The 26348-nt window shown below is 40.3% G+C and overlaps 1 protein-coding gene across 1 annotated transcript in view; it reads left to right on the forward strand.

Moving 5' to 3' along the window:
- The first annotated feature begins 996 nt into the window (after positions 1–996).
- Positions 997–26348, forward strand: part of PDSS2 (decaprenyl diphosphate synthase subunit 2) — a 123791-nt gene continuing 98439 nt past the window's right edge. Inside the window, exon 1 of the mRNA XM_087777202.1 lies at positions 997–1478. Within this exon, the coding sequence (XP_087633328.1) occupies positions 1252–1478 (227 nt within the window). The 5' untranslated portion in view covers positions 997–1251. The remainder of the gene's footprint in view (positions 1479–26348) is intronic.

Here is a 26348-nt window from a genome sequence, read left to right on the forward strand (position 1 = left end):
GTTGCAACAAAGCCTGGAAGTTATAGAAGGAACGGATGTAAGTGATTGTAAAGACAGTAGACCATATTCTTGCTGACGCATTTGTGGAATTGAGGAAGTCACTTAAATCCAATTTCTGAAGATGGCCAGTGAATTTTCCTCCTCTGGGGTACAGAAAATCTGTTCTCTGAATTCACAAAAGCTTTGGGTGCAGGTAGCTGCAAAGAGGCATCAGTGACGGCTGTGCTCAGAATAAGCGAAAGACTACATAACATACAGTAAACCACACTCTAGAATGGCAGGACCCAGAAGTCTTCAGCTGGGCACTCAAAATTACTTGTCACTTTTTACATCGTTTGGTTGAAAGTACCTCTCCAGCTCACAAGGAGGCTGTTTGTAAACCCCTCAGCTGCATCACAGCCGAGCACCATAGGACAAACCTACAAGGAAAGGCAGGGCATGCAGTAAATACGGCCTGCTGGTGCCACATCCCGAACAACTACGGGAAAAGACAAAAAAGAATGCCCGTACACTGCAATTATGAAAATGGAAAACATGACTGTGTAGCTAAAGGCTACACGTTGAACACTTTATGTGGGAACTTGAACTCTCTTCCCCGTTGGTCTCTGTATGCAGCACCGGGAGCAGGCAGCGCACATCCCCTTCTGTGGGGCATCCCCAGGCGGCCAAGAGCCTCTGCCCTGGCCAGGCTGGCAAGGCCGGCCCGCACACGCCGCTCTGGCAGCCGGCAAGCACAGCGTGAGGAAGAGAGGCGGCAGCCCTTTACCCAGTGCAAGGGCTAAGGGTGAAGAAAAAGGGGAGAGGGACCCTGTAGGCACCAGAGCCCCTTCCCCAGGAGCCCACCTCCCTCACCCAGGACCCCGCAACCGCGACGCCGCTACTCCTGCCCAACCGCCACAGCCGTCAGGCGCGGAAGCCGGGTGGGAGGGGGAAGGGAGAGCCCTGCCGCCCTCGCTTTACGGCTCGGCGTGTTTTGCGACGCCTAAGATGGCTGCCCCCAGGGCACAATGAGCCCGCTCCGGCCGCCGCCGCGGCGCCCCGGGGGACGCGGGCAGGCAGCGCGGCCGCCGCGGTGTCCCGCCGCCCGGGGCTGAGCTGGCCGCTGACGGCGGGGTGTGGGGAGGTCTTCCGGCCGCAGCGAGCGAGAAGGGGGACTCGTCCACGGCCGCTTGATCTGTGGGGCCCCGCCGGGGCGAGTACCGGGAGAGAGCAGCCGGCGACGGGGGCCTCCCCAGGGCGGCGGGGGGAGGGATGTGGGGCGCCTTGTTGCGGCGCGGGGGCCGCGGCGCCGGCGGCCTCCGGGGTCTGGCGTCGGTCGGCCCCCCCTGGAGCCAGGTGGTGTCGGAGGCCGAGAAGATCGTGGGGTACCCGACGTCCTTCATGAGCCTGCGGTGCCTGCTGAGCGACGAGCTCAGCAACATCGCCATGCAGGTCCGCAAGCTGGTGGGCACCAAGCACCCGCTGCTCGACACCGCCCGGTAAGCACCCGGCCCGCCGGGGAGACGCTGCCCGCCGGCCCGCCCGCCGCCTGGGGTGGCCCGGGGGTGCTGGGGCCTCGGCCCCGGCCTCGGCAGTGGAAACCGCCGGCAGCCCTCGGGAGGCTTGGCAAAACTCGGGGGAAGTTTTGGGCTTCGCTAGTTGTCAGGAGTTGAGGCATGGATCGGTGGCGGTGGTCGGTATCGGCGGTCGGTGGTGCGTCGGCCGTGGCCGGTGCGGTGACGGAGAGCCACCGTGGAAGTGACATAACTGGCGTGTCCCTCGGGAAACCTTGCCTCCAGCCCCGAGGTTTGGTGCGGGCGGGTAGCTCTCCACCCTGGGATCTTCATTTCCTGGCCGCAACAGGTTTTTCCCTTCGGTTATCCTCCGTCATTTGGAAGTTGCTTCGTTGTAACGCCACGTGCGATGAATGAGTTTCCCCGTGCGATGTGCAAAAAAAAATCCCTTGATAACGGAAGAACTATGGCTGTCTCACTAACTGTTACATATTTTTTAATATTAAGGGCTATATTGCGAGGAAACCAGTGGAAAAAAAGGAGGAACTAATCAACTTAAAAGCTCAAAATGACACTGCTCTGAATTGTGTGTTTTGTTACTAAGAGCTTTCGAAAACATTGTCTGTTTTGGAATATCCACTTGGGAGCTGTGAGGTTTTGTATATTGTTGAGATCTTAAGGGTTGCTAAGCTGATTATCCACTCTTTCATTTTTAAGGCAAACTGATGGAAGACTCGCATTCCTGCTAATAAGCAGAAGCTAGGATTGTTGGGCAGTGTTTTCTTTGACTGTAAAACAAGAAGGCAGGGTTTTTTTTAAACAATAAAATGCCAGAGGCTTAACAAAATTTAAAAAAAAAAAAAGAGTGCAATTTTCCAAGGGCATTGGGTTGCGGGTTTGGGTTTTTTTGGAGGGTTTTTTTTGGGGTGGTTTTTGTTTATGGAACTGTGTTTGCTATAACTGCAAATATAGCAATGTTAATAGAACCCAAGTTTAATGTGCACAGTATTTTTGAACAGGTGTAAAACAAAAATTAGCATTTGTTCAAAACAAATGTTCTGCTTTTCTTTTAAAGAATAAAAATTGTAGCTGTGTAGTGGTCCTTGGCAATGCCACAATTATGGTATAATGATATAAAAACAAGATTTGTTTTTCAAGCTCTCTGTCTCTAAATCTGGTTGTCTTGAGTGAACAAAATGAGTACAGGGACAAACATAGCTTTTAAAGAAACATTATTTTGGGGGAGGGAGATTTAGATATTGGCTTTAAGTAGACTTTTCTGGAAGAAACAAATCAACTTGCTAATAAAAATGGAAGATACCTGACTTCAGAAAACACTGGTGGAGGGGATTTTGTTGAATTGTTTATAAATGTAGGTTGTGATATTATGATAAGCTTAGCAAAGATTTTTGTTTTTCTTTTTTAAGAGGGGGGGGACAAGCAGAACATGTTTTTCTGCCTTTGGATACAACTTTAAGGTCAGTTGATGGAATGCAGGGAGTAGGAGGACCAAAGCGCAATGTATTTGGGCTCTTAAGCTTCCACTGCAGTCGTAGAAGTATCACAGAGACCTGCAGTGCTAAAGTTGGGACTTCAGTGTTAGCTTTAGAGAGTCTGTTCAATGTGTAGTGGTTGCTGTTTTATTTGTGAATTAAGTTCAAATACAGTATTTTGAGGCATGGTTGGAGGTTTTGTGGTGGAGCTGTGATGTGTGGGGTTTTTTTGTTGTTGTTTTAAGCGGGCTGCTTTGGGCTTAATTCTGTAAGCCTGTGGCTTGTGGAACACCAGTAGCAATATAATCATGCACAGAGTCAGCAGGATTGAATCCATTAATTTTTTAAATTCATATATGAGTACACTACGAACCTGATGTGTCGTGGTGGAAACAGAAGTCTGTATTTACTGACATAAAACTGAAACCGTGTGCCCTTATTTTGGTTATTCTTATTTGGCTTCACTGGTATTTCCAAAGGCTTCGTTGCAGATGCATTTCCAATGGCCTTGACCTTTGTATTAGAAGAAGAGTTAACTTCCTGCTGACAAGTTTTAGTACACCTGGAGCAATGCACAGATTGTACCTCACCTTGTTTTACGGTATGATTTTACAATAAGGTGGATTTTGACCTTGTTCTTTCTTGGTAATCTTAATAATCTCTTTCTGAAATTTGACTGTTCTATGTTTGACTGTAAATGTGATTGATTTTAGTTATGGGTCTGAAATCTATGCTCTGACTTACCAGAGCTGTTTAGGAAACAGGTCTTGATTTTTCAATAGTAGGTACATGTTTTAAATCTCTGGCTTGTTACCCATTCTTATAAAGTAACATAGGTTTCCTGTTGTGTGTTCAGGCAAATGTTTTAAAGCATGGGTATCTAGAATATGTTCTTTGGTGATTTCTTGAAAAATTTAAATGATTGATATGATCTGCAACTCTAATCTTTCGGACTGTGAGTGCATAAATACTGTATATGTCTATTAAGTACTTCTACACTCAAAGAGATTTTTCTGTTTGTGGGAACATCTGAAAAATCTGTGCAGTAAATGTTTTAATTGCATGTGCTGTTTCTCAAGTCTCTACTAATTTATTTTTGAGATTATAAGTGGTGACAATCAAATTATGATTGCTTGCTGTCATCTCTAAGCGATATTAATTGTCTTTAAGCTTCTTTGGTGGCATTTTGTCATCGGTGTTTTTGCATCTATGCTCCCTTCCTGTCTAAATGCTTTGCTAGCCTTTGAAGTCTTCCTTTGACCATTAGGGGTTTCTTAATCATTGGTAGAAAACCCTCTGCCTTATCTGCGCAGAGTAGGTTCTGAGCCGAGACAGCATAAGACATAACTGTCGCCACACTGAAAGCCTTTAGTGTAACAAGAGTACTGATGAGCATTTTTAACCTTTTGCTGAGCTTTGGGTCACTGGGCCATTGCAACACATAGCCTGTGCTGAGAGCCTTAAAGAAGGCAACTTAAAGATAACTGTCCATGTGAGACAGGACATGTGGAGGAACAGCTGTTGGGGCAGTATACATTGCTCTGATGATCCCATTCGTTTCTTCCTCTCGTTTGGATGCGGTGGCGGCAGCTCCTGGGTGTAAGTGCCTGCCATGAATCAGGACTGCAGCAGGTGTTCTTCGGGGATGATGTGCGACCCTGATACCTCCTACCAAGCCTGTGCCTGGCCAGCAGCTTTAAATCTGTGAGCTATTGCTGACTCTGCTCTTGGGAGGGCAGAGACGGGTAACTGAGTCCTACAGTGAGGGATTTGGGAGTTCTGTAATCCGTGTGGTAAAGTCGAGTTTATCTTTTTCCCCTTTTTTTTTTATTTTTAAGTTTTTGGGTTCTTAAAAGTCGGCCACATCAAGGGAACATCCTCAGTACTAGCTTTGCCAGACTTGTTAGAAAGAGGGCGAGATGTGAGGGAAAGGTTACATTTCATTTTAGAAGGGCTAATGTTTAGTGGTTAACAGATCATTGGAAGTTGGGGTATCTGGATTATATTCACAGCTGTGCTTTTGGCTCTCTGACTAGGACAAGTCACTTAATTTTTCATACTTGCATTTACTTATCTGTAAAATGAATAACATAGCGTCTGTTTTGTGCAGGTGTTACACTTCATTTGTTACAGCCTGTATCAGTCACTGTGATCTTTGAGTGGAAAATGGTGTATAAGCAATATTAATAAAGAATACTTTAAACAAATGCTATCATTAAAATATTCACCTCTAATGGATACTCTGCAAACAAAATTGCAATCTGACTACTGCTGGATCTTTCTGTTTGTAGTCCTGTGAGTCATTGTGTGGTTCTTCAGAGCTTTCAGTCTTTTTTTCCCTGTAAGGAAGTGTTTTCAGCAGCTACTCAAAACTAACATTTAAAATTTTTTGCTCTTCAGGCTTTGTTAGACTAAATGAAATTTTTTTTCAGTGCATGAATGTATAACCTCCGTTTTGGTTGGGAAGCAAACACATCTTCAGTCTTCTCTGTTCTCTTTCCCCATCCTTTCTAGGCTAGCATACATCCTTCTTAACATAGGAAAGAATCTGTAATTGGCACAGCAATCTACTTTTCTCAAATACATAGTGTGAATAACGTTTGCTTGATTATTTAATCTCCCTTGAGAAGGGTCTAGCTTGCTGCAGATTGTAAACAGTAAACGTTATGGCCAATGCATCACTTTTATAATATCGCTAAATGAAATGGAACACTTCATACACGTAAAATTATTATGGGATACCATTTAGCTCTAGCCATTCTGTCATTAGCATGTGGGAGGAATGATGATATTTTAGTTCTGTCAGAATTGTTTGTTGGTGATAAATGCTTAAGTAGACTTAGTTACAGTTTTCCTGGATTATTACAGAAATAAAAAGCCTCGATAGCCCAGATTTTGTTCTGTTGCAGCCCACTCCATGTAGATTTCTAGCCATTTTAAGTACTGAACATAAAATCAATCCAGAGTAGCTTCAAGATTACATGCTTTTTGGTTAAAATGTCCGATAACGTTTGTTTCCTGGTAGTTCTGTTTCTCTGTCAGCTTGAAATGACTTAGTTCAGTAACACTTATCTTGTAACTTCAGATGCATTTGCCCTCCTATGTAGGTGACTGATTTCAGCGTAGACCTAGGGATTTGTCCCAACCTGGTGTTGATGGAATTGTTATGACCAATTTATATTTTGTTTTAACAGAATGCTGACTTTAAAACTATCATTTTTTATAATTGTAAATGCTGTGATTGAGTAAGAGTAGCTTTTTAGCAACTTGTTTCAAATGTTAATTATTTTTTTTTTTCTGGGATAGAAAAATGAAAGTGTCTACTTAATTGGCAGTGGGTAATGTAGTAACTTTCTCCGAAAATAGCCAGCAGCTGGATACTCAAAGTGACAAGCAGAGGGTCTGGTCAGCTTACAGCTTCTAAAACTAAAAATTACTGCAGTCTTTTAAGTTTTACCAAATTGCTTATTCTCTAACGGACCTTGGGGGCACAAAGTCCGTCTCCTGCTGTTGCTGGATCAGAAGTTAAAGCACATTTGCATTCACTAAATTTTATTATTTTTTCAGCCTGCTGTAACACTTAACAAAAAAAAAAAGTAGTAGAGAGATGTGATTTTTTTTTTTTTTTTTTTTTTTATAATCGTGGTCAGAATGCCTGTGAAGTTAGCTATGAGGTAGCGGTTATGTCATTTCCTATGTTTACCGCAAAGATCTCTCGGACTTCGTGGAAGCACTGGCCATCAAAGCTAGCATAGAGAGCACCTGTGCATGAAGTCTCAGTAGCGACGTCAGAAATGTAGAAATATTTTTCCTGCTTAATATGTTTGATACTATTTGCAAAATTACTGAAATACTGGTGGTTATAGGTAGTTTGCCTTTGTCTGGGAAGACTGTTTCCCAAAGAATTCTGTATAGCTGATGGAAACAAGCGTGCTTTTGGGAGAGCACCAGTTGAAGCACTGGTGTTAAATTCTTGCTTTGACTCACCCCATCAGGAAACTTCTCTCTTTCAAGAAAGGCTGGTCTCTCTAAGTTAGGTTTTGTGAATATCTTTCAGTCTGTTTTGATAGACTTGAGTAGTAACTTCAAAAACCTTGTCATATTACATGTCTTACAAATGTTGCTGCTCCCTAGGGCTTTCTGTTACCATGCTCACCATCAAGTAAACCATTCTTAAAACTAAAAAAATAAAACCAAAACAAACCCAACCATTAAAACCAAAAATCAGTTTCTTGTGTGTTTTGGCTGAATGAACTCACAAAGAGTGGAAAAGTTAACTTTGGCAGGTAAAAAGCTATGGAGGAAATTAAACCGTTGTAGGTTGATATATGGACTGAAACTTCCTTCCGTATCTGATTCCTTCCATGTTCTTCCTTGTACGTGTGGCCTTCACTATGGTTTTCAGTTAGCCGCCACTTAATATTGTCTTCTAGAGTGAAGGGGAAGAGAGAATCCATTTTTGTAGGTTACACTCATCCTTTATGCTGTAGTAAGGTGGAACGGGAAGAATAGATGGGTGCTGTTTGTTCTTTCTCCCAAATTTTGTTTTTTGTTTCTCACCCTGTGTAAGTTTCACCAGTGTATGGTTTTTATTATTTTTTTCCACCAGCAATATTACATTCGTATATATAACTGCTCATATCTGTCAGTTATTACTGCTTTTTTGAAGAGCTGTCAGCAGGCTCCAGAAGATGAGAGTTGCAACAGAATTTGTATGCTTGGGCTTGAGGTTCACAGTTCACGTTTAAGGGGCCTTAACTTTCTTTTTTTCTTTTTTTGTAAAACATTACATTTTTGTTGGGTTTGGCAGTGAGAATCTCATTCTTGAAGGTAAAGCTTATTAGCCAGTTGTGTGTGTGTGGAGAGAGATTAAAAAAAACAATTGGGAACCTAAGCTAAAAAAATCTGACATATGTACAATGGTATTCTGAGGGAGATAAGTTGACAGTCTTAAGTTGTAGTGGCCTTCCTGTTTGGCACCTCTGTAAGTGGCCAAACTGTAGTATAGTGATGAAGATGTCCTGAAGGAGTAAAAATGTGTTTACTCATCTTTGGTGCTTTTATTCTCAAAGATTTTTTTTTTTTTTCTCTGTATTAATAAACCCTAGCTCAAGAAGTAAAAGCAGTCATCATCGTGATCATGGGTTTACTACAAATGTTGGTAGAGGCTGAACTGATGAATAAGCAGCTAGTTTTCAGCTGTAGTGGTGCTGAGTTCTTGTCTTGTCAGTCACTGATAGTATTTGTGTGGAAGAATTTATGCAAAGGATGTTTAATTGTATGGTACAATACCCAGTTTTGCTGAATATTTTGCCACCGTAAGCAAAGTAGGATCGAGTAGCAAATTTGCAGTATGGATGTGCAAAAGCTAGGCTGCCAATTAAATTCTCTTGCATTTGAATAATTGTTTTTTGCAGTGATTCTCATTTAAATATCTATGTTGAATCCAGGTTTCTGTGCTTATGAGGAATGTATTATTTCAGCATGTAGGGTGGTCTTAGTAAATGAAGGGTGTTTAGTAGGTGATGATGCTGTTTGGGATTTTCTAAGAGAATTATTTACAGTGAAAACTAATGTGCTGTCCTGATATTGATAATTTCTAGTATGTTTTCTAGGGAATATGAGTCTTAAGATTTCAGCAGAATTTCATGTACAACTCTTTCTGATTAAATGAAAGACCTTGGGATTTCTTAAGCTTGGGTTTCAAGTGTGTGAAAAAGAAACTAAATGTATAATGAACAGATCCAAGTGCCAGTCAGTCTTGAAAGGACGTGTATCATACCTAGAGCAAACTTGGCTCTACTTTAGGCACACAGCAGCCTAAGCATCTTTTTAAAATAAAGGTAATTTTTAAAGTTCACATCTGTTCTTTTCTGCTTTCAAGTACAATTGATTCATAACTCGTGTATATTGAATATCAAGTTTAATGTACCAGCGAGCGACTGTTATGTCAATGTTTGCTTTACACAGGAAAAGAGTACTGAATAAGTGGAAATAGTTTCAAAATAATTCTTTCTGTAACCCAGAAGAGGGTTACTAAATATGCCTTTATATAAAGTGCAAATGAGAACCCATGTCATAGAGTAATCAAAATCCATATTTGGGTCACTGGGAACGGTTTTCAGTCGGCGGATCTGCTATTTGGCTATGATAAGTTAACTTCCTTGCCTTACAAGTATAAGGGAAAATTACTATTCCTAGGGCGTTTACTCTTTCTAAGGTCTATATTTTGTAGCTTGCAAAAAGTGTTCTTTCCTATTCGAGATATTTCCCCCCTCCATCACCTTTTTTGTTGATGCTGCTTCCCAGCTGACTTCTCTTCTTGTTTTGGAGGCCCTGGCAGCGGCAGGAGACCCCATTAACAAGTCACCCCGAGCATTTTCAGAACTCCTCCAAAAACCATGGGTAACATTGTATCCTCTACAGCACTTCGTAAATCTATTCAGGAAAATACAAAATTCACAAAGGACAAAAGTAAGCTGGGGAGTTAGATGTTTCCGTACTTACACTATTGCTTTCTCCTAGGGGTGGCGGACCATTGTCTTAAATTATTAATATCTTTCCTTTACCCCACATCTGAGTGTCTTAGTTTCCCTCCGGGTAGGCAGACTGTCTGCAGTGCTTGCCCTAAAGGAACTACTGCTAGCGACAAACCTGACAGACTATAAAGGAACACCATGAATTTAAAAATTGGATCTATTACAAAAATTAAGTTTAAAATCTGTAGCAGCTGCTTTGCTGTCCTTGAATTGTCCCTGCCAATTCTCTGGCATTGACAATCACTTTAGCTTAATTTTTTTTTCTTCTCTCTTGCTGTGTGAAAGATTCATTGAAGGAAAGAAAAACTGATCATATAGGAAAAACTGGTGAGACTCATTATACATGAGCTTTTATCAAACGCATGCTGTGAACTAGCTATATTTTATGTATAATGATAGGTAGGGCTTAGAAATTTGCCTCAATACCTGGCTTAACTGAGAAACTCTAGGACCTGTTCAGCCTGCTGGAGGTTCTTCAGGTGAGCCACGGTCATCTTTTCTTCAGTTCTCAGCTATTCCTAAAGAAGCATCAGGGGCTCCAGCTTTTGCATTCATCTTTCTCATTTCTCTTCCACTTAAATGACAAGTGATGGTTGTTCCCGTTTTGCTTTCTCGTTCTTCCAGTTCCTTTGTTCAAAATAGCACTAGCTGGTTCTTCTCCGTGGCTGCTCTTCCATCTTGGGGGGGAAAAAAAAAAAAAAAAAAAGAAAAGCCTACAGGTAATCCTCTGTTTCTTAATAGAATGGAAGTGCATAGTAAGTATCTAGTTCTTTTTGTTCCCCTTTTTTCCTTCCCAGCCAGGGAAAGAAGTCATACCTAGGAACTACTGATTCAGATTTATTTTTCTAGTTAAAAAATATGAACAAGCAAACCCTATAGCCTTCACCTCCAATTTGTTTCAAAAAGTACTTCCTTTAGAAGGAACTTTCTTCAAGATGAAGTAGGAATTATTTTTGATTATAGGACTTAAACAGTCCTATAAACATGAATTGGTTGGCTTGGTAGCTGCCACTAAGTATGATCAAAACTAATTCATTTTATAGAATTTGAGCTTTTTTTAAAAAAAAAAAATCATTTCCCCTAACAACTTCCATTATTTTTTTCTAGGTCTTCACCCTCATGGTGCAAACTTGCTGGGCTGACAGCTATCTTTTTCATTAACTGCCTGTTAAGCACACCCCACAAAATAATCATAATCAAAGGGTTAATACATCTGTATGCTGTCACTGGTCCTTGAAATAGCTTACATATTGCACCTTTTTAAAAAAAAAAAAAAAAAGAAAAATTCTGTATTTCTGTCACAAAGTACGTCTGGGTCTGTAACAGGATGTGCTGGTGTAGACCCATCCTGCAAATGCATAGTCCCGATGAAGGCAATTTGAGGGTAATGGTCCGTGCTAACACGCTTTGTGTCTGGTTGTCATTGGAATGATTAGCCAGTAGCAGAAGCACCGTAATTAGTTGATTTGGTAAGACTGCTTTTAATCAAACTTAATAGAAAGTTCAAGTTGTTAAGAGCTCAATGAAATACTTGTTAGGTCAAATACAGAAGGCAAAGCTTTGTGATCAGAAGTGGAAAATCATCTCTCTTTTGCATGTTTGAAAAATGATTGTGCTAGCATATATGTTTGCTAGTGATTATTTTTTTTTCCCAAAGATGCATTGTGTTCATGTTAAATTAGTGTTGAACTTTGAGACTGAATGTGACAGAGCCACTGCATTTTCATAGTATGAAAATTCATATATTTTCATAGGCTAGAAAATGAAGGTTCCTATGATATATCAGTGCAGCCTGTGTGCGTGTTTGTTATACAGGGGAAAGTTTTTTATCCCAGTAACCTTCCTGTCTCTGATTTCCAACTGCTTTTCATTTAATGTGGTTTGTGAAGATGAAGGTATACTGTGTGCATATTTTAAAAGGACTTCAGTGATGTTAATGCTACATTATGAAGTTCATATTTGAGTCATTCTTTTAGAAGTTGACTTCTGAATGTGAATCTGTCTGGTATGACATATTTCAGTAATTAAAAATTAATCTACAGGAAAAACGTCTTTCCCAAACCTGTGTTGCCTTGTGGAGGTGAAGCTGAAGTGTGAAGGGCTGAGAGCAATTCATCATCTGTTCTTGATCCCCAGTTGTTAAAGCCAGAAATACCAGGGAGGGTGTATACTCCATGTTTTATTTTCCACAGGAAGAATTTGTTGCTTTCTGATTATTTGTAAGTTTAGATAGTATGGGAGTCATTGACATGCTCTGCAAGAAATCAGATGTCATCTATCAGTAGGAGTAATAATGCAAAAAGACTGTTTTCAGAAATAAGGCTCAGAAGACTCGAGGAAGCTGGAAGTACGGAGACCTTTGGGGTAATTGTGGGGGAAGCCCTTCTTCCAATACACGTTTATTCAAGGAATGGAAGGCATTAAAGGAGTTTCTACTATTAGAATTTACAGTATATTTTATGTGTCTTTTGACCATAATATAACTTCATAAAACTGAAACAAATAGTCTTGCCAGTTGGAAAGTAGGAAATGAATCCGTGTAATGACTATAATGTGTCGTAGCAACCGAGTTTTAAAATAGTCAAATTCCAAAACAATGTTATAAAAATGACATCAGAGGAAAAAAAGTATTATGTTATGTTACAGCAACAGAAACATAGGCTTTTTTTTTTGTTTGTGAATCACTTGGGATCCTATTGCTGCCTGTGGATTTTGGGGGAGCAGGAGGGGGAAGCTTATGTCCTAACACGTAGTGCATGTTTGGGAGCAGGGGGGAATATATTTTTTGGCCATCCTTGTTCCTGTGACACTTGGAAAGAGCTGAAGTTCTGTTAGGCTTTCCTGTTTTGAATTTTTTTTTTTTTTTTTAATAAAATGCCAACTGAATGTTCATCTTCTCCTTTGCTTTTCTACTTTTAAGTCTTTAGGAGTTCCCTTGAATCTTTTGGGCCTTTTACCAGGGCTTGTCAGAGAACAATTAAGCTTTAGTAGCAGAACATTACGAATGAAACTTCAAGAGGTTGGTGGTTTTTTGTGTTGTTTTTTGTTTGTTTGTTTGTTTGTTTTAAATTAACACGAGCATAGCATTATTGGCAGATGCCAGCCTGCAGTGTGAAGTTTCAGGGCATCCTAGATCAACGGTGAGAGTCGCAGGGGGTGTACGCGCATCCCTCTGCTGCCTCGTGTGTGCGCACCAGGCTCGGAGCCGGGAGGAGCTACCTGGGTGGTGAGGCAGGCTCGCTCTCGACATCTTCTTACCCGAGTGCCAGCCGAGACTAGGGAGATCTATTGTAAGGAATCAGCTTGCGACCACAATGCGTGTCTAATAGCTGTGAATACAAATGGCTCGCAGCATAGCTCTGTGTCGGATTCAAAGTGTGGGCCCAGAAATGGGTTATATCTTGCTGTACTTGCACAGATGTTATGCTTTATAGGATTAGTGTATGCAGTTAGCTCCTCTGAATATGTTTTCGCTTTAGGGCTTTGATTTCTAATTTTGACAGGCCTCATCCTCAGTCCACAGCCATCTTCCTAATAGTTAATTTATCAAAAAAAAATCCTTTTTCAGATAACTGCTAAGAATTAAACATCCATTGCAACCAGAAGTTGAGGTGTCTTCACAACTAGAATCATTCCTCTCTCCTTCCCTCTTCTGTTGTAATTGCCAGGTGACTGACTTGCTAGAAATATCAAGTCTGGATTAATATATTGTCCCTGGGTGGTACTACTGCTTAAGATTACCTTGATGTGCGTGTAGGTATTAAATATTGAAAGCTGTTTTCATGTTCTCGTGTGTTGAAACTCTGTGTAAACAAGTCTTATTTACTGAGGAGTTTGGGAAGCATGTACACACCAGTATGCCTTAGGAAATCTGCCATTTAAGCCTTTGTCCTGATTTTCTCTGGCTATGATAAATGGAGTGGTAGACAAGGAACGATAATAGTGAGTGTTCTTGAGAGGAAGAAGCATTGTCCTGAGAATGTGAAGAAAATCTGTTTAAGCTCATGAATAATTTAAATGCTTACCAACTACTGTCACTAGACCTCATGAAACATTTTTCAATCTGTTTTTCAAAGGAATTTGAAAGCGAAAGTCTCTGATGTTGTATGAAATAGTATCTTTATGCTTAGAAGATTTGTACCCCATGTGTTAAATCTGGAGACAAACAAATATAAGCCCTTCTTATGAATATAATTATTAGGAAAGCAAGAAAATACATTGAAGAAGATTGAAGATGTATTAATACTTTAAATCTACATGGAATGAATGTTGCCATGTTATAGAATGTAATGCAAACATATGAAACCTGTGAATGGCGTTGCTAATTACTGAGAGAGTGTAGCTGTACACTTCACATTTAAAACAACCAACCAACCAACCAAAAAAAAAACCCCACTTTGGGAAGTGATGATGTGCAAGTTTTCTTTGTTTTCCACCTCCAAACGTGTATCGTTAAAGGTAGCAGATGCTCAAACCTTGTATATGTTTGACCCTTGCCTTATGAGTAACTTGGAGAGGTTTTTGCACTTCTGTATCAGGAATGGGAAATCCTTTCCTTCTTTGCTGAGTGCTAAATAAACCTTTCAGAGCTGGTATAGCTCTAGAAAGAGAGTTGGAAGAAGAAAGAGAGCTAGCTCTCTTTTAGCTCTAAATTCCCTATTTATGATTTTTATGAATTCACAAACCATTGAATATTTATTTTTACTACTGGGACACAAAAGGAAGAAATGTGCAGACTTGTTATGGTGAAAGGAAGTGTAACTGTGGGTAGCCTATTGTGTTCCCATACCCGATGTAATTTTATTTCAAAATGGAATTTTGCATTAGATTACCTCAAAAATGTCATCATTTGTTGATACGAATAATTTTAAATTCTTCCCTCCCCTGTGAATGATTAATTATTCTTTCATGAGAGATCTAGATTATTTTAATTCATTACTTCGGGGTTTAAATCTTTAAATTTTAAATTAAGTTACAGGTGAGTTGAGCTCTTCCCTGAGGAGCTTTTACTATGTTAGCAGTGGAGAAGGATAATATTTGCTGCATAATTCTCTAATAGGCTGTTGTATGCTGCTCTGTTGAAGAAGGCTTCTGTTTTGCTTTTGATTTCTGGTTGGTGTCCAGCATTTCAGGGAACAACTTGGACAATTAGAAGATATCACCAGAAACATATTTTCCTGTCAGCTGTGGAACAGAAAGATTAAGACCCATTGAAATATATTGCTTTGGGAAGTTGTTGAGGACTGCAGAAATTTAATGTAAAACTAAATGAGGCACTGATAATCACATATATGAAATTTTTGTAGACAATGGGACAAATACAGAGGCGGGTTTATTGGTGTTAATTTCATATCCTGATTTCTGTAGGTATTCCCCTTGCTTAAACTATTTTTCATGCGTATATATAACTATATACAATTCTAAAAAGGTAACCTTATCAGTTGCTTATGTGCTATGGGGATTGAACCAATGCTTATTTTCCTGTTCTCGAGTATGATTACTTGTTGAAGGTGTGATAAATTTAGGTCACATTTGGCATGCGTTTAAACTGCGCCTGAGACTGATTTATGAAAAAGAGGGAATAGCAAACCTAAATTGTGTGTTTTCCCTTGTGTGGCTATTGCAGCCGAGCTGCAATTTATTTTGTAGTGTCTTAAATTATGATAAAAGATAGATTCATAAAAAAAGTAGGGTAAAGAGTCCTTTAAACCTTTTTTTTTTTTTTTTTTAAGTTAGCTTTCATCATTGTGCCTTTAATTGTGTTAATTACTTCAAAGAATTTTCTTGGAGGCTAGTTGAAGAGCAGAATCAAAGGGGAGGGAAAATTGCCTTAAGCAAAGACTTTTTTGTGAGAACGTTCTTACAGTAACTTACGGGAGAGACATCACTAAAACAGTAACTTTTAAAATCCCCCCCTCCACATGCTTTTTTTCAAATCTTAATATTTTTTATTTCCTAATGATCTTCCAGAATACCATATTTCAGTGCTTACAGCCAATGGTAGAGAGCAAAGTGTTTGTCCTGTAATTAAAATTTTCTCATATATTTTAATTTTGGGTATCTGTTGAGGACAGGATACTAAGTTAAATTAATTTAGTTGTTGAATTTGGTGTGGTCTCTGGGCTACTTCTCCCTCCCCCCCCCCCACCCCAGTATTCAATGGTTAGGGTGCTAGCCTCTCATGTAAGAGGCCCAGATTGGGTTCTTCATTCTGCCTGTGTGACTGTCAGCAAGTCTCTTTTTCTGGGCAAGTATTGGCAACTTTATGTGCGCAGCACCATTTAGGAATGTGTACTCGGAACCCTGGCAGAAGCATATTGACATCCCTGTCTCCTAGTGTACAAACTTTATGTTAGTTCCTTATTTTCCTGAGCTAAACTGGTTATCATAGATTCATAGAATCGTTAAGGTTGGAAAGGACCTCTGAGATCATCGAGTCCAACCTGTTAACCTAACTGCCAGGTCCACCTCTAAACCATGTCCCTAAGCACCACATCCACATGTTTTTTTAAATACTTCCAGGGACCGTGATTGCACCACTTCCCTGGGCAGTCTGTTCAAATGCCTAACCACTCTCTCCTTGAAGAAATTTTTCCTGATATCTAATCTGAATCTCCCCTGGTGCAACTTGAGGCCATTGCCTCTTGTCCTATCACTTGTTACTTGGGAAGAGACCGACCCCCACCTGGCTACAACCTCCTTTCAGGTAGCTGTAGAGAGCAATAAGGTCTCCCCTCAGCCTCTTCTTCTCCAAACTAAACAACCCCAGCTCCCTCAGCTGCTCCTCATAAGACTTGTGCTCCAAACCCTTCACCAGCTTCGTTGCCCTTCTTTGGACATGCTCCAGCACCTCCATGTCCTTCTTGGAGTGAGGGGCCCAAAACTGAACCCAGTACTTGAGGTGGGGCCTCACCAGTGCCGAGTACAGGGGCACTATCACCTCCCTGGTCCTGCTGGCCACACTCTTCCTGATACAAGCCAGGATGCCATTGGCCCTCTTGGCCACCTGGGCACACTGCCAGCTCATGTTCAGGTGGCTGTCAACCAACACCCCCAGGTCCTTTTCTGCCAGGCAGCTCTCCAGCCACTCCTCCCCCAGCCTGTAGCGTTGCATGGGGTTGTTGTGACGCAGGTGCAGGACCCGGCACTTGGCCTTGTTGAATCTCATGCAGTTGGCCCCAGCCCATCGATCCAGCCTGTCCAGGTCCCTCTGTAGGGCCTTCCTACCCTCCAGCAGATCGACACTTCCACCCAGCTTGGTGTCATCTGCAAACTTACTGAGGGTGCACTCAATCCCCTCATCCAGATCATTGATAAAAATATTAAACAGAACCTATGTGCAGGACTCCCGAAAACGCGGTATAGGCAGAGGCAGTGTGAAGAAGATGCTCCTGGATACCTTGAGGTCAGAACACCTGTGCATTCTGCTTCTCACCTCATTGTGCTGTGGACATCCCCCCTAAGGAGGCAAAAAAAGGTGCCCTAGCCTGGGGCCCCTGCTTGCCAGGGTGCAAGAGCTAGAATATTAGCAGAAAAGTTTGTGAGAAATTTAAATGTGGGTAATTGCATTTTGTGAAGTTGCGTATCCTAGGAGGCAAGTGGTTGGAATTCACCCATGAAGTTTTGCAATTGAATTACTTCAGTTTTGTTGTTGTTATTGGTTTGGTTTTTTTGTTTGGGTTTGTTTGGTTTTTTTTTAATATTTTTGCCATCAGCTATTGTGAAGTCCTCCATTCAAACACTACTTGCAGTTAACTCGGAAAATGCTTAATTTTTGTTTTTACTACAAATGATGTACGATTGCTTTGGTTGTTACAAATTCAGTATAACTGTAAATTATTAATATTGAAATACAGTAACAGTTTGTGATGTCAAATAGCAAAAACGTTATTTACAGAAAATGTTGAAATTCATGATGCCAAGTAAATGAGAGCTTATTATTGGCATCCTGTGATACTAAAAAAAAAAAGTCTTTCTTATTTCATATGTAAAGAAAGTTACATGCACCTGATTTATTTATTTTTTGCTTCATGCACAAGTAGTCCTAACACATTTTTACATTGAGGCAGAAAGTAATCTCCAGGTAACAATATTCTGTGCTATTTTAAGGATGTATGCCCTACTGATGATTTTTTAAAGCACGAAATAATGATGACATACCATGCAGAGGTCTTGCTTGCCTGAGGCGAATGGTCTGAATGCACTAGATGCAGACTTCTGTTTGCTGATGAAAGTATTGAAAAGGAGCTGGGTTTTATTGTTTGTGGTTGTTTTTTGTGTTGTTTGGTTGTTTTTTTTTTAAGTGACATTTATCTCTCTTAATTTGATAGTAATTGTACTGCATTCAATTAGCACCTGAAATATTTTACACAGAATAAGAAAAGAAACATAAGGGCTTCTGGGAAAGAGGTTTGGAGCTCAGTTTTGGCAAAAGTAGGGTTCAGTTGATTGCCCTATAATGGCAAGAAGAACGCCAGGCAGTTCAGACGAAGCGTGCCAAGCCAGAGGCAAGGTTTTTCAAGCATAGGATAAGGGTCCTGACGGATTTCCTAGCAAGTGGGGAATAGGAGTGTTACCACTAAATTATTAGAGTAACAGCTAATGAGAGAGAAAGGAGTCAAGAAGGCTGAGAAACCCATGGATTTCAAGAAGGAAAAGTAAGAGGAGTATGTTACAGAAGTCAGATTAAAGAGGAGTCAGGTGGAGTTTGTGCATGCTAAGGGCTGACGACGGTGAGGTTGTTAGAGGTACGTACGAAACGATTCCAGTTTGCATCCAGAGCATTCCAGTGGTTTCAGGAGGTTTTCAGCTGTGTAGTGCTTTTAAAAGCTAAGCACCGTGTATGCTCTTTTCATCACTTTAAATTGAAAACAACAGAAAGATGTAGTTCAGCGGACTAGCAGCTCCCCTTAAGGACAGCAGTTCATGAACTTCATTTGTCTTGCAGCGCATGTTTGTATTGTGCATACGTGGTCTGACAGCCTTTTGTCAGCATCAGTGTATACCTGTCAAGTAAAATTGGAAATACTTAGCATTTTTCACACTAATCTTCAGAGACCATATGATACATAAAGGAATGCAACGTGGCTTTTTTTAATTGAAGAGGTATGTGAATAATATACTAGATGAACTATAGGGAAGGAGAACCTTTACTAATTAAAACTTTGCTGTAATACAGAAGTGATGGTGGTGTCTGAGTGTGCAAATGACAAAGCATTAGCTTATTGCAAATGTATCTGGACACAGGAAGTGCTTTCCTATTCTGTTGGGACTTACAAATATTTAGTGTAATAACTTCCTATTTTGTAGTGAAGTAACTTCAATTTTAGTTTCATGATTTGCTGAGGGATTTAATAGTTTATCTGAAATCTTGTATTGACTCTTGTAACAACTCTTGCAATTTGAATCTCTGGAATAGAGGTATTACAACTCTGCAAAGCTTTTCCTTTGGCAAGGGAAGTTCTCTGAAAAGTTTTACTCCTGTTGGCTTAGTCATTGCATTCTTGCTTCTCAATCGTCTGATTCAAAAGAGCTCTAAGGAGGAGAAAAAAATCTGTAGCAAAATGGGAGAGAGCAAGAAAATCCCTAAGAAATGTGAATCTCCTTTTCCTGGAGGACAAATGAAGGCTGTACTGAAATTGAGGAATATTGTGGAAAATGAGGTTTGTATCAGACTACTGTCTCCGAAATTATAAACCCATATAGTCACCAGAGTTGAGAAATAAATCAAACCAAATCTTTTTTTTTTTTTTTCTTTTCCCAATTTAGTATCAAGAACATTTGTTCTGTATAGGATAAGTACATAAGATATATTTATAATTGCCATATTATTGTTATTTGAGTTTTAATTGCCTGTTTTGGGGAGGAAAATTTTTTAAGGTGGAAGGAAAAAAATCTTTGCACCTACACGAAAATTACTAATACTTCTGCAAACTTCTAAATACTTGTATTTTTAATGATTCAGGGAAAACTACTTGCAGTTAAACAGTTTTATTAACTGAAAATCATCTTTCTGGATCTATTGAATAGTTTAGTTCTGAAAGCATGCAAGCAATCTTTTTGTTTCGGTTGGCTGCTAAGTGCCGCAGTAGGATAGTTTTAACAAGTGTCTTAAGGCTTATTGTGTTGAGTGGCAGAAGCAGAATTGGCCGGAGAGGTCTTGGATTGTGGTTTCACAAGCAGCTGAGTTGCTTTGATGGCTATTGCTGCTGGAGGGGAGAGATCGCGCTCTTCCCTGCTCTTGCCTGTGCAGGTCTACCCCTTCCGTGCATCAGCTACGGTGTTGGTGTGGCCTTTCTGTGAACTACTGTAATTTGTTCCTCCAGGAAAAGAAGAAAAACAGGTGTTCTCTTAATTTTGGATTTGTTTTTTGTTGGGCTAGTCTGATTCACTGGTGGAAGTGGTTTAATGCGTACTCGCTTTCAATGCATGATATTTAGGTTCCTTAGTAGGAAAGGATGTGTTTGTATTTCATAGGCTGTCTAGCCTTGTGAGGTGGCGAATAGGTGTCAAATATGCCTTGAGTATTTTAACAACTAGTTTTGTCTCACCCATAAAAAGAGAAGATTACAGATCTATTTTCTTCTTAAGGATAGCCAAGGTCATGCCCAGTCACCTCTAGGTTTTCTGAAGTTTAAGTTGCCTTAGGAACTAAATGCATTTGAATGCTATTTTTTAAATACCTTGTCTGAAGAACCTCAGATAAGCTGAGATGAGAATGGCTACCCTCCCAGACAGGGTAAGTGGGATGCTTAAAATCTTCCAGCTGTTTGTCAGATACTTAACTCTCTGCTCTGAAACTGCTGTACCATCTGTCTAGCTAAAAAAGGTGCACTGAGCAAGAAGAAAAGCATCTTTCCAATTCAGATGAGTCTACTGCATCCTGTGAGATAATCAAGTCACAGATGATTACGGGAACAGTGAATTTTAAATTTTGTAGGAATAGCTTCATAAAAGACATGAAAGGTGAAGTTTGAATGAATTCAGCTTCTGGATATCTCAAAGGAGCAACATCATACCGTCCTGAGTTTAAAGTCACGTTTTTGTCTGCTACGTGAATTTATTTGTTATGCAACCTTGCATGTAGGTAATAGGTTTTGTTTCCGCTGTAAAATGTGCCATTTTATTTAAATTAATGATATTAGCTATCCATTATTTTACATTATCTATTACAAATGCCTTATATTTGATGAATAAAGATAATTTTTCTCTGAATTTTTTGAAGAGGTCTGAAAGGTGCAGCAGGAGGACAGGGTAAATTTTATAAACTTGAAATAATCAAGTTGCTTAAAAGATGAATTCTACAGTACAATTCAATGAACATGAAATGAAGGAAGTGTAAGAGGCCTCCAACAAGAAAAACATGAAAGAAATTTCATAGCCACTAGTGCCGTCTGCAGCATTACCACTGGAACAGGCAGGGAAAGCAGGGGAGCAGAAATTTGGGTGGCAGTTTGCAGTGTCTGATAAGAAAACAAGAAAGTGTCACCTCCAACAAAACCTGATGAAGAGTGCTTTCTTTGTCATGCTGAGTTTCGTAACAATGTATATGTCCATTTGTTTTCAGCTTGTGAGCGGCATTAGATTTGTTGGGTAGGGAATACACTGCGTTATGAGGTTTCTCCATACATTTTGTTTTTTGCTTCTGCAATAGCAGGTGGCTGAACCAAGCTTGCTTTCTTTAGGCTTCTTGAAAGAAATACCAATTATATAAAATCATACTTCCACTGTGAGCATTTTTGGGATGACTGGCCCTTTGGCCCTGCTTCCTTTTTGAAAGCTGTCTCCTCAGAGAGAGGTAATGGACCCTAAATATTTTCCTAATATTCCTTCCATTGGCATGCATTTAAAGGTGCATCTCAGAAATAATGACGTAAATCTGCAGCTCCCTGGCTAGGTCTGTTTTTTGTGGTATTAGAAAAGAATTATTTTCTCCACAGACCAGCGGGGAAAGCTGAGTGTAGACACACATGCTAGCAGTAGGCAGATGATATATACATGAAAGGATATAAATAATAACCAAGAAGAATCAAAGTTGGGGTTTTGGGAGGGGGGGAGTGTAAGCTGAAACCAAATGCAGGTAAGATGGAGGTGATAATGGTGATGGTATCTGGAAAATTGTTAAGCCTTACGAAGGTGCCATTGGTTAAGACTACATACCCGCTGTTGGCATGTGGCCTCAGCAGTATGTCTGGGAGCATTCCCATCTGCTCTGCGAGAGCTTAGCATTCACAAAGAATGTTTTCTCTTGCCTCTAGCTGACGGGGAAACTCTCCCTTGTCAGAAGCTGACCTGACCTCAATTACTTACCTATTCATCACTTTCCTCCTGACTATTGTAATGTGATGCTCCTGGGCACGAAGCCTGCAGTTCCTCAGAAGCTCCAGCTGGTTTAGGGTCTTGTTGTGTGTCATCTCGGCAGCACTGGCTGCCACAAGTTGAATCTGACTTTCCTCTCTATGTTGACTTTCTGCAGAACAGCAAGTTAAGGTATTGGCCCTTAATTTTTAGGGTACTTGTTGACTGGAGTTCAGGATGCGTGAAAAGCTGCAGGAAGTTGCAAGGGGAAAGCTGTGCCTGCTTGCTGTGCTTTCTGGCATACTGGAGCCCTTTAGGGTGAAAATGGTGTGTGGCAGAAAGTTCTCCGGGACTGGTCTGTCACCAGAGAAGTAGGTCCCTCTGGGACTGAGGACCTCTTCAGCCTGCATTGGGCAGTTTTCTGATAGGTGTCTGTACACAGAAAGTTAACTGTGTAGATTTCTTGAGTATTTTGGACCTGGGACAGTTTACATGTCTATCAGGAGTTAATTTTTGCTATGTCAATGTCTGTATCTGAGCTTGTTGCTGTGGACAACCTTTATAATGAGCATAGGGAAATGAATGTTTCAGAAAGCACAATCTGTGGCATCCTGTGCTGTGTTACTAAAGTAAGTTTGATGGATGTCTTTTTAAGGAGCTATGCAGGAGGAACGTGAATGATGCGTGCTGACAAGTGTTTCAGGTCTACAGGCATCATGACTTCAGCTAAAACTGTGTGAATCTCTAAAATTCACTAGTCACTTTATTTGAAGGAGTCATTGGGCAATGTAGGGAAGTGGATATGGGAGGGAAAGATTTCAAACTGAGATCAGAGGTCCATTGAGGACTTTGTTGCTGCAGAAGTGGAGATCAGACATATGATGGTAAGTCAGGCATACAGGGTTGGTCCTGTAGTTTTGTCTTGTGAAATCCTGAATCAAGAGGGATTGTCTTAATCCCAGCAGAGCAGATTTTTTTTCCCAGATATGTGCATTACCACAGAAGGGACACCAAGACTTGCATAACAGAAGCTGGGTTAGTAAAGCAGCTTCAGTACTGAAAGAGTATCTTTTCTCGTGAGGCTGTTCTGATGATCTTCTGAAGGCGAGAAAGAAGCACTCCAGCAGGACCAGGGATAGGAAGAGGCAAAGGCCTTACTTTGTAAGGACTTTCTTTGTAAGTAAGCTTTTGCTTGTTTTAAAAAAAGAAAAAAGCTGTCGTAGAACTATGGGTGCACGTGATTGAAAGACTATGCCTCTCTGGCCTGATTAACCTAGCATTATGCTTCAGAATTGTAAGAAGCTTGCATTTTCTGAATCAGTTCTTTGCTTGGACCAGACCAAAACTAATGTTCTGAAGTGAATTACTGCTCCTGCAGGCCAACAGAGGAAAGAAAACAGAAAAGCTTAGCTGTATTGTCAGTGCATAGTCTTTGTCAAGATGCACGTTAAACAAGTAGACTGCTGGCCTTGAGTTCTCCTAGGAATGCTAAGCCTTTTTATTCTGTCCTTTTTTTGATGAAAAATAAAATATGGAAGTGAACTTCTGATGTAAATTAGACATTATCAAAAAGCAAAGGTGTGTAGAAATGGTGCTGATGCTAAATGAACAAATTATGGGAGGGTTGCCATTGGGCACTTACTCATTCTGCACATTTGAAAGGCAAGTGTCTGCTCATACGAGAGCATCTGGAATGAGATGTTTCCATACAGAAGCATCAGTCCATTTCTTGTGACAGTAGTATTTTAATCTGCAGGACAATGCTGGCTTTCATTGTAATTTTTGTCCTCTTTATTTTGGTTCCATCTTGGTTTAGAATATTACTGGTGTTTAGAAAGCATGCAGGGATAAAGAAAAGTCTCAAACAGCAGATTATAGTATGTGACATCAGTTCTGCTTCATTAAAAAAAAATTGTCCATTCAAATCTTTTAAAAGTCTAGCAGAAATCGGTATTTATTTGCTGTTGCTTATAAGAACTAAGTAGGAAACATAAACAGTTTGAGATCAGTGGAGCAGTCTGGGCAGAGCAGAAGATGTTTCATTGTTTAGAGGTGGATGCTAAACAAGTGTTGTGTACTGTTCTTCAGCTGAAGGTGTATGTGTATAAGCTCTCTGTCAATAACTGATTTCCAAGGGCCTGTGGAGAAGAGAATAATTCCATTAGTCAAGTTCTTGTAATGAAAACATACAGTACTTTTGGCCCAAGTTCTCCTCTGATGTGAGTGATTTTCTTCAAAAAGAATTTGCCTATGAATGCATGCACACCGAAAAGCGAAGGTTAGCATTAGCATGAAAGAGTAAAAGCAGATGCCAAAGTGATCCTCGATTAGAAGCGCTTTCCTCTTTTTTTTGCATGTTTTAAGTTTTTTCGTGTTTTTTTTATGTGTTAAGTGACATGATTAGTCCTTCACAATGACACAGTGGGGAAGGTTTTCGGTGCAGCCTGCAAGAGTGCAACAATGAGTGCCTGTTCGCAGTGAGAATGGCATAGTGAAATCCTCAGGCGCCGTGCTGAACGTCTGTCACATCATGTCAGTTATTAAGATATGAACCTACTGGGCAAACCAAAGAGCAAAACTTAAAACACTTCTCAGGATAGTATTTTTACAGCTATTGGAAACTTTTATATTAGCAGGGCACCAAATTTATGTTCAGGTATTTGTGTGAATGTTTTTCTTTCTATGTCCCTTTATATGCAAGAACTTCAGAGCTCTACTGTAGAAGTTATTAGGACCAATAATTAGTTTTGTAAGTTAGCTATACATATATAGTCATGACTTGTTCTGTACTGTGCTTGGATTGTAATGAATAAAGTGGAATTTAAAAAAATCCATACAGTAGGGTGCTTGTGCCCTTGCAGCTTAAGTAGTCAACATTTTGATATTTCTATTCAAAAGCAAGAACATAGAGGGAGATAGAAGATTTTACTCTTTAACTCTTCTGAGATAATTTGACAAAAAAACAATTATTCTTCCTTTGATGGCAGTGAAAGAGCCTGCCTGGACTGTGCAAACTTTGGGTTCAGGGTTTTGGTTTCATCTCCTACCTTCTTTGAGGCTTTTCTCCCTTCTTTGTCTTTTCTTGTTAAAGAAAGAACTAACTAGCTGAGGCCTTTTTTTTTTTTTTTTGTGTTATTTTAACTCTATTCATGGCTGCAGGAATCCTGCTGGTAGTGAAAGACCTGAAACTGAATTTGTTTTTCTAGTATAGGGCAACTGTCCAGACACAAAGCTTTCACTGGGCTAAAGAGGGAAGCACCAAGTGGAAGATTGCTCTGTGGCCAGGAATCAAGAAAAGCCCTGGAGCCAGAGGGAACAGGGAGCTATCCCTGTATGGATTCCCTGTTAAAATGTAAATTAAGGCACTCCGGTTTCCTCTTACTTTCTCTAGAGCCCTCCAAGAAACCCTGTACCTTGGAATTGTGGCCTGGTGGGATGGGGTTTTGCTGCCTTTTTGAGAAAAGAGATCACTTCCACCTGAAGCCAAGTGCCTTATGCAGAGGAGGAATCGATTCTGTTAGGACACCTTTTAATCTGTCTCATCACTTTTTTTTCCTCTCTCTCTCTCCTTCAGTTCATCTTCCCTTCTTTCTGCAGCACTTCCCATTGTTCAAGAGTTGCATGTTGTTCAAAAGGTTTGTGCAACAGCTTTCCAAAAGGAAAAAGTGAAGAGCTCTGACTGGGAGCAGAGGAGAGATTCCTGGTTGTGGACTACTGTGCTTGGAAACTCCAAAGACATCTATGGATCTGTATAGATTAAAACACTTATAAAATGGACTTTTGGATCTAGTAGAGTTGAAGGATGCTTTTATGGGGAAATTTCTGTTCTATGTAAGTAACTGGATCTTTCTAAGCTTTCATGAAATTAATTTGGGTGTTAATTTTGGTGCAGGTTGTAGAAATATCTCACTTTAAATGGTAATCTACACTTAGAAAAATGGTGTCATTTTTGTGTCCCACTTAATAATAAAAAAGTTAAAATCCTGCATGAGGAGAGGTGAGTAAATATTAAACACAGACCCACAGTGGCCCTTACAGTGAAAATTCTGTAAATTCCTTCTGTGATTTTATCGCATATTTAGCTGCACAATAGTGTCTTTTTTCTTGGGACCACAAAAGCAAAACCGTGTGCTAAATTTTCAGGATCTGTCTTTTGTATTGCTAGTGGTAGCATACTGTAACTGTACAACATTATCTCAACACATGTAATTGAGTCTTAAAACCAGAATTGTTTATTATGGGTTTGCAGTCGGGTTACTGCTCATAAGATGAGCTCTGAACACTGAATAATGTGCATTCACGTAGCCCAAAGCAAATGCAAAATAATGCAATGTAGCTTGACCTTTTCTCATTGCAGGTTAACCTGAGTCTAATTATCTTGGATTTGCCTCAGGCTAAGAGTGGACAGGAATCACAGCTTGGCTGAGTAGTAACTTCTTAACTCTTAGTAACTTGCTGTTGTGTTTACATCCTGTGCTACTGAGGAGGAGGCAAGGAATTCGGGGAACAAAGGAGGACAAATGAAA

This window comes from Nipponia nippon, unplaced genomic scaffold (genome assembly GCF_047370975.1).
Source record: "Nipponia nippon isolate SJK-2023a ecotype South Korea unplaced genomic scaffold, ASM4737097v1 scaffold_4, whole genome shotgun sequence".
In the NCBI taxonomy this organism is placed as follows: Eukaryota; Metazoa; Chordata; class Aves; order Pelecaniformes; family Threskiornithidae; genus Nipponia; species Nipponia nippon.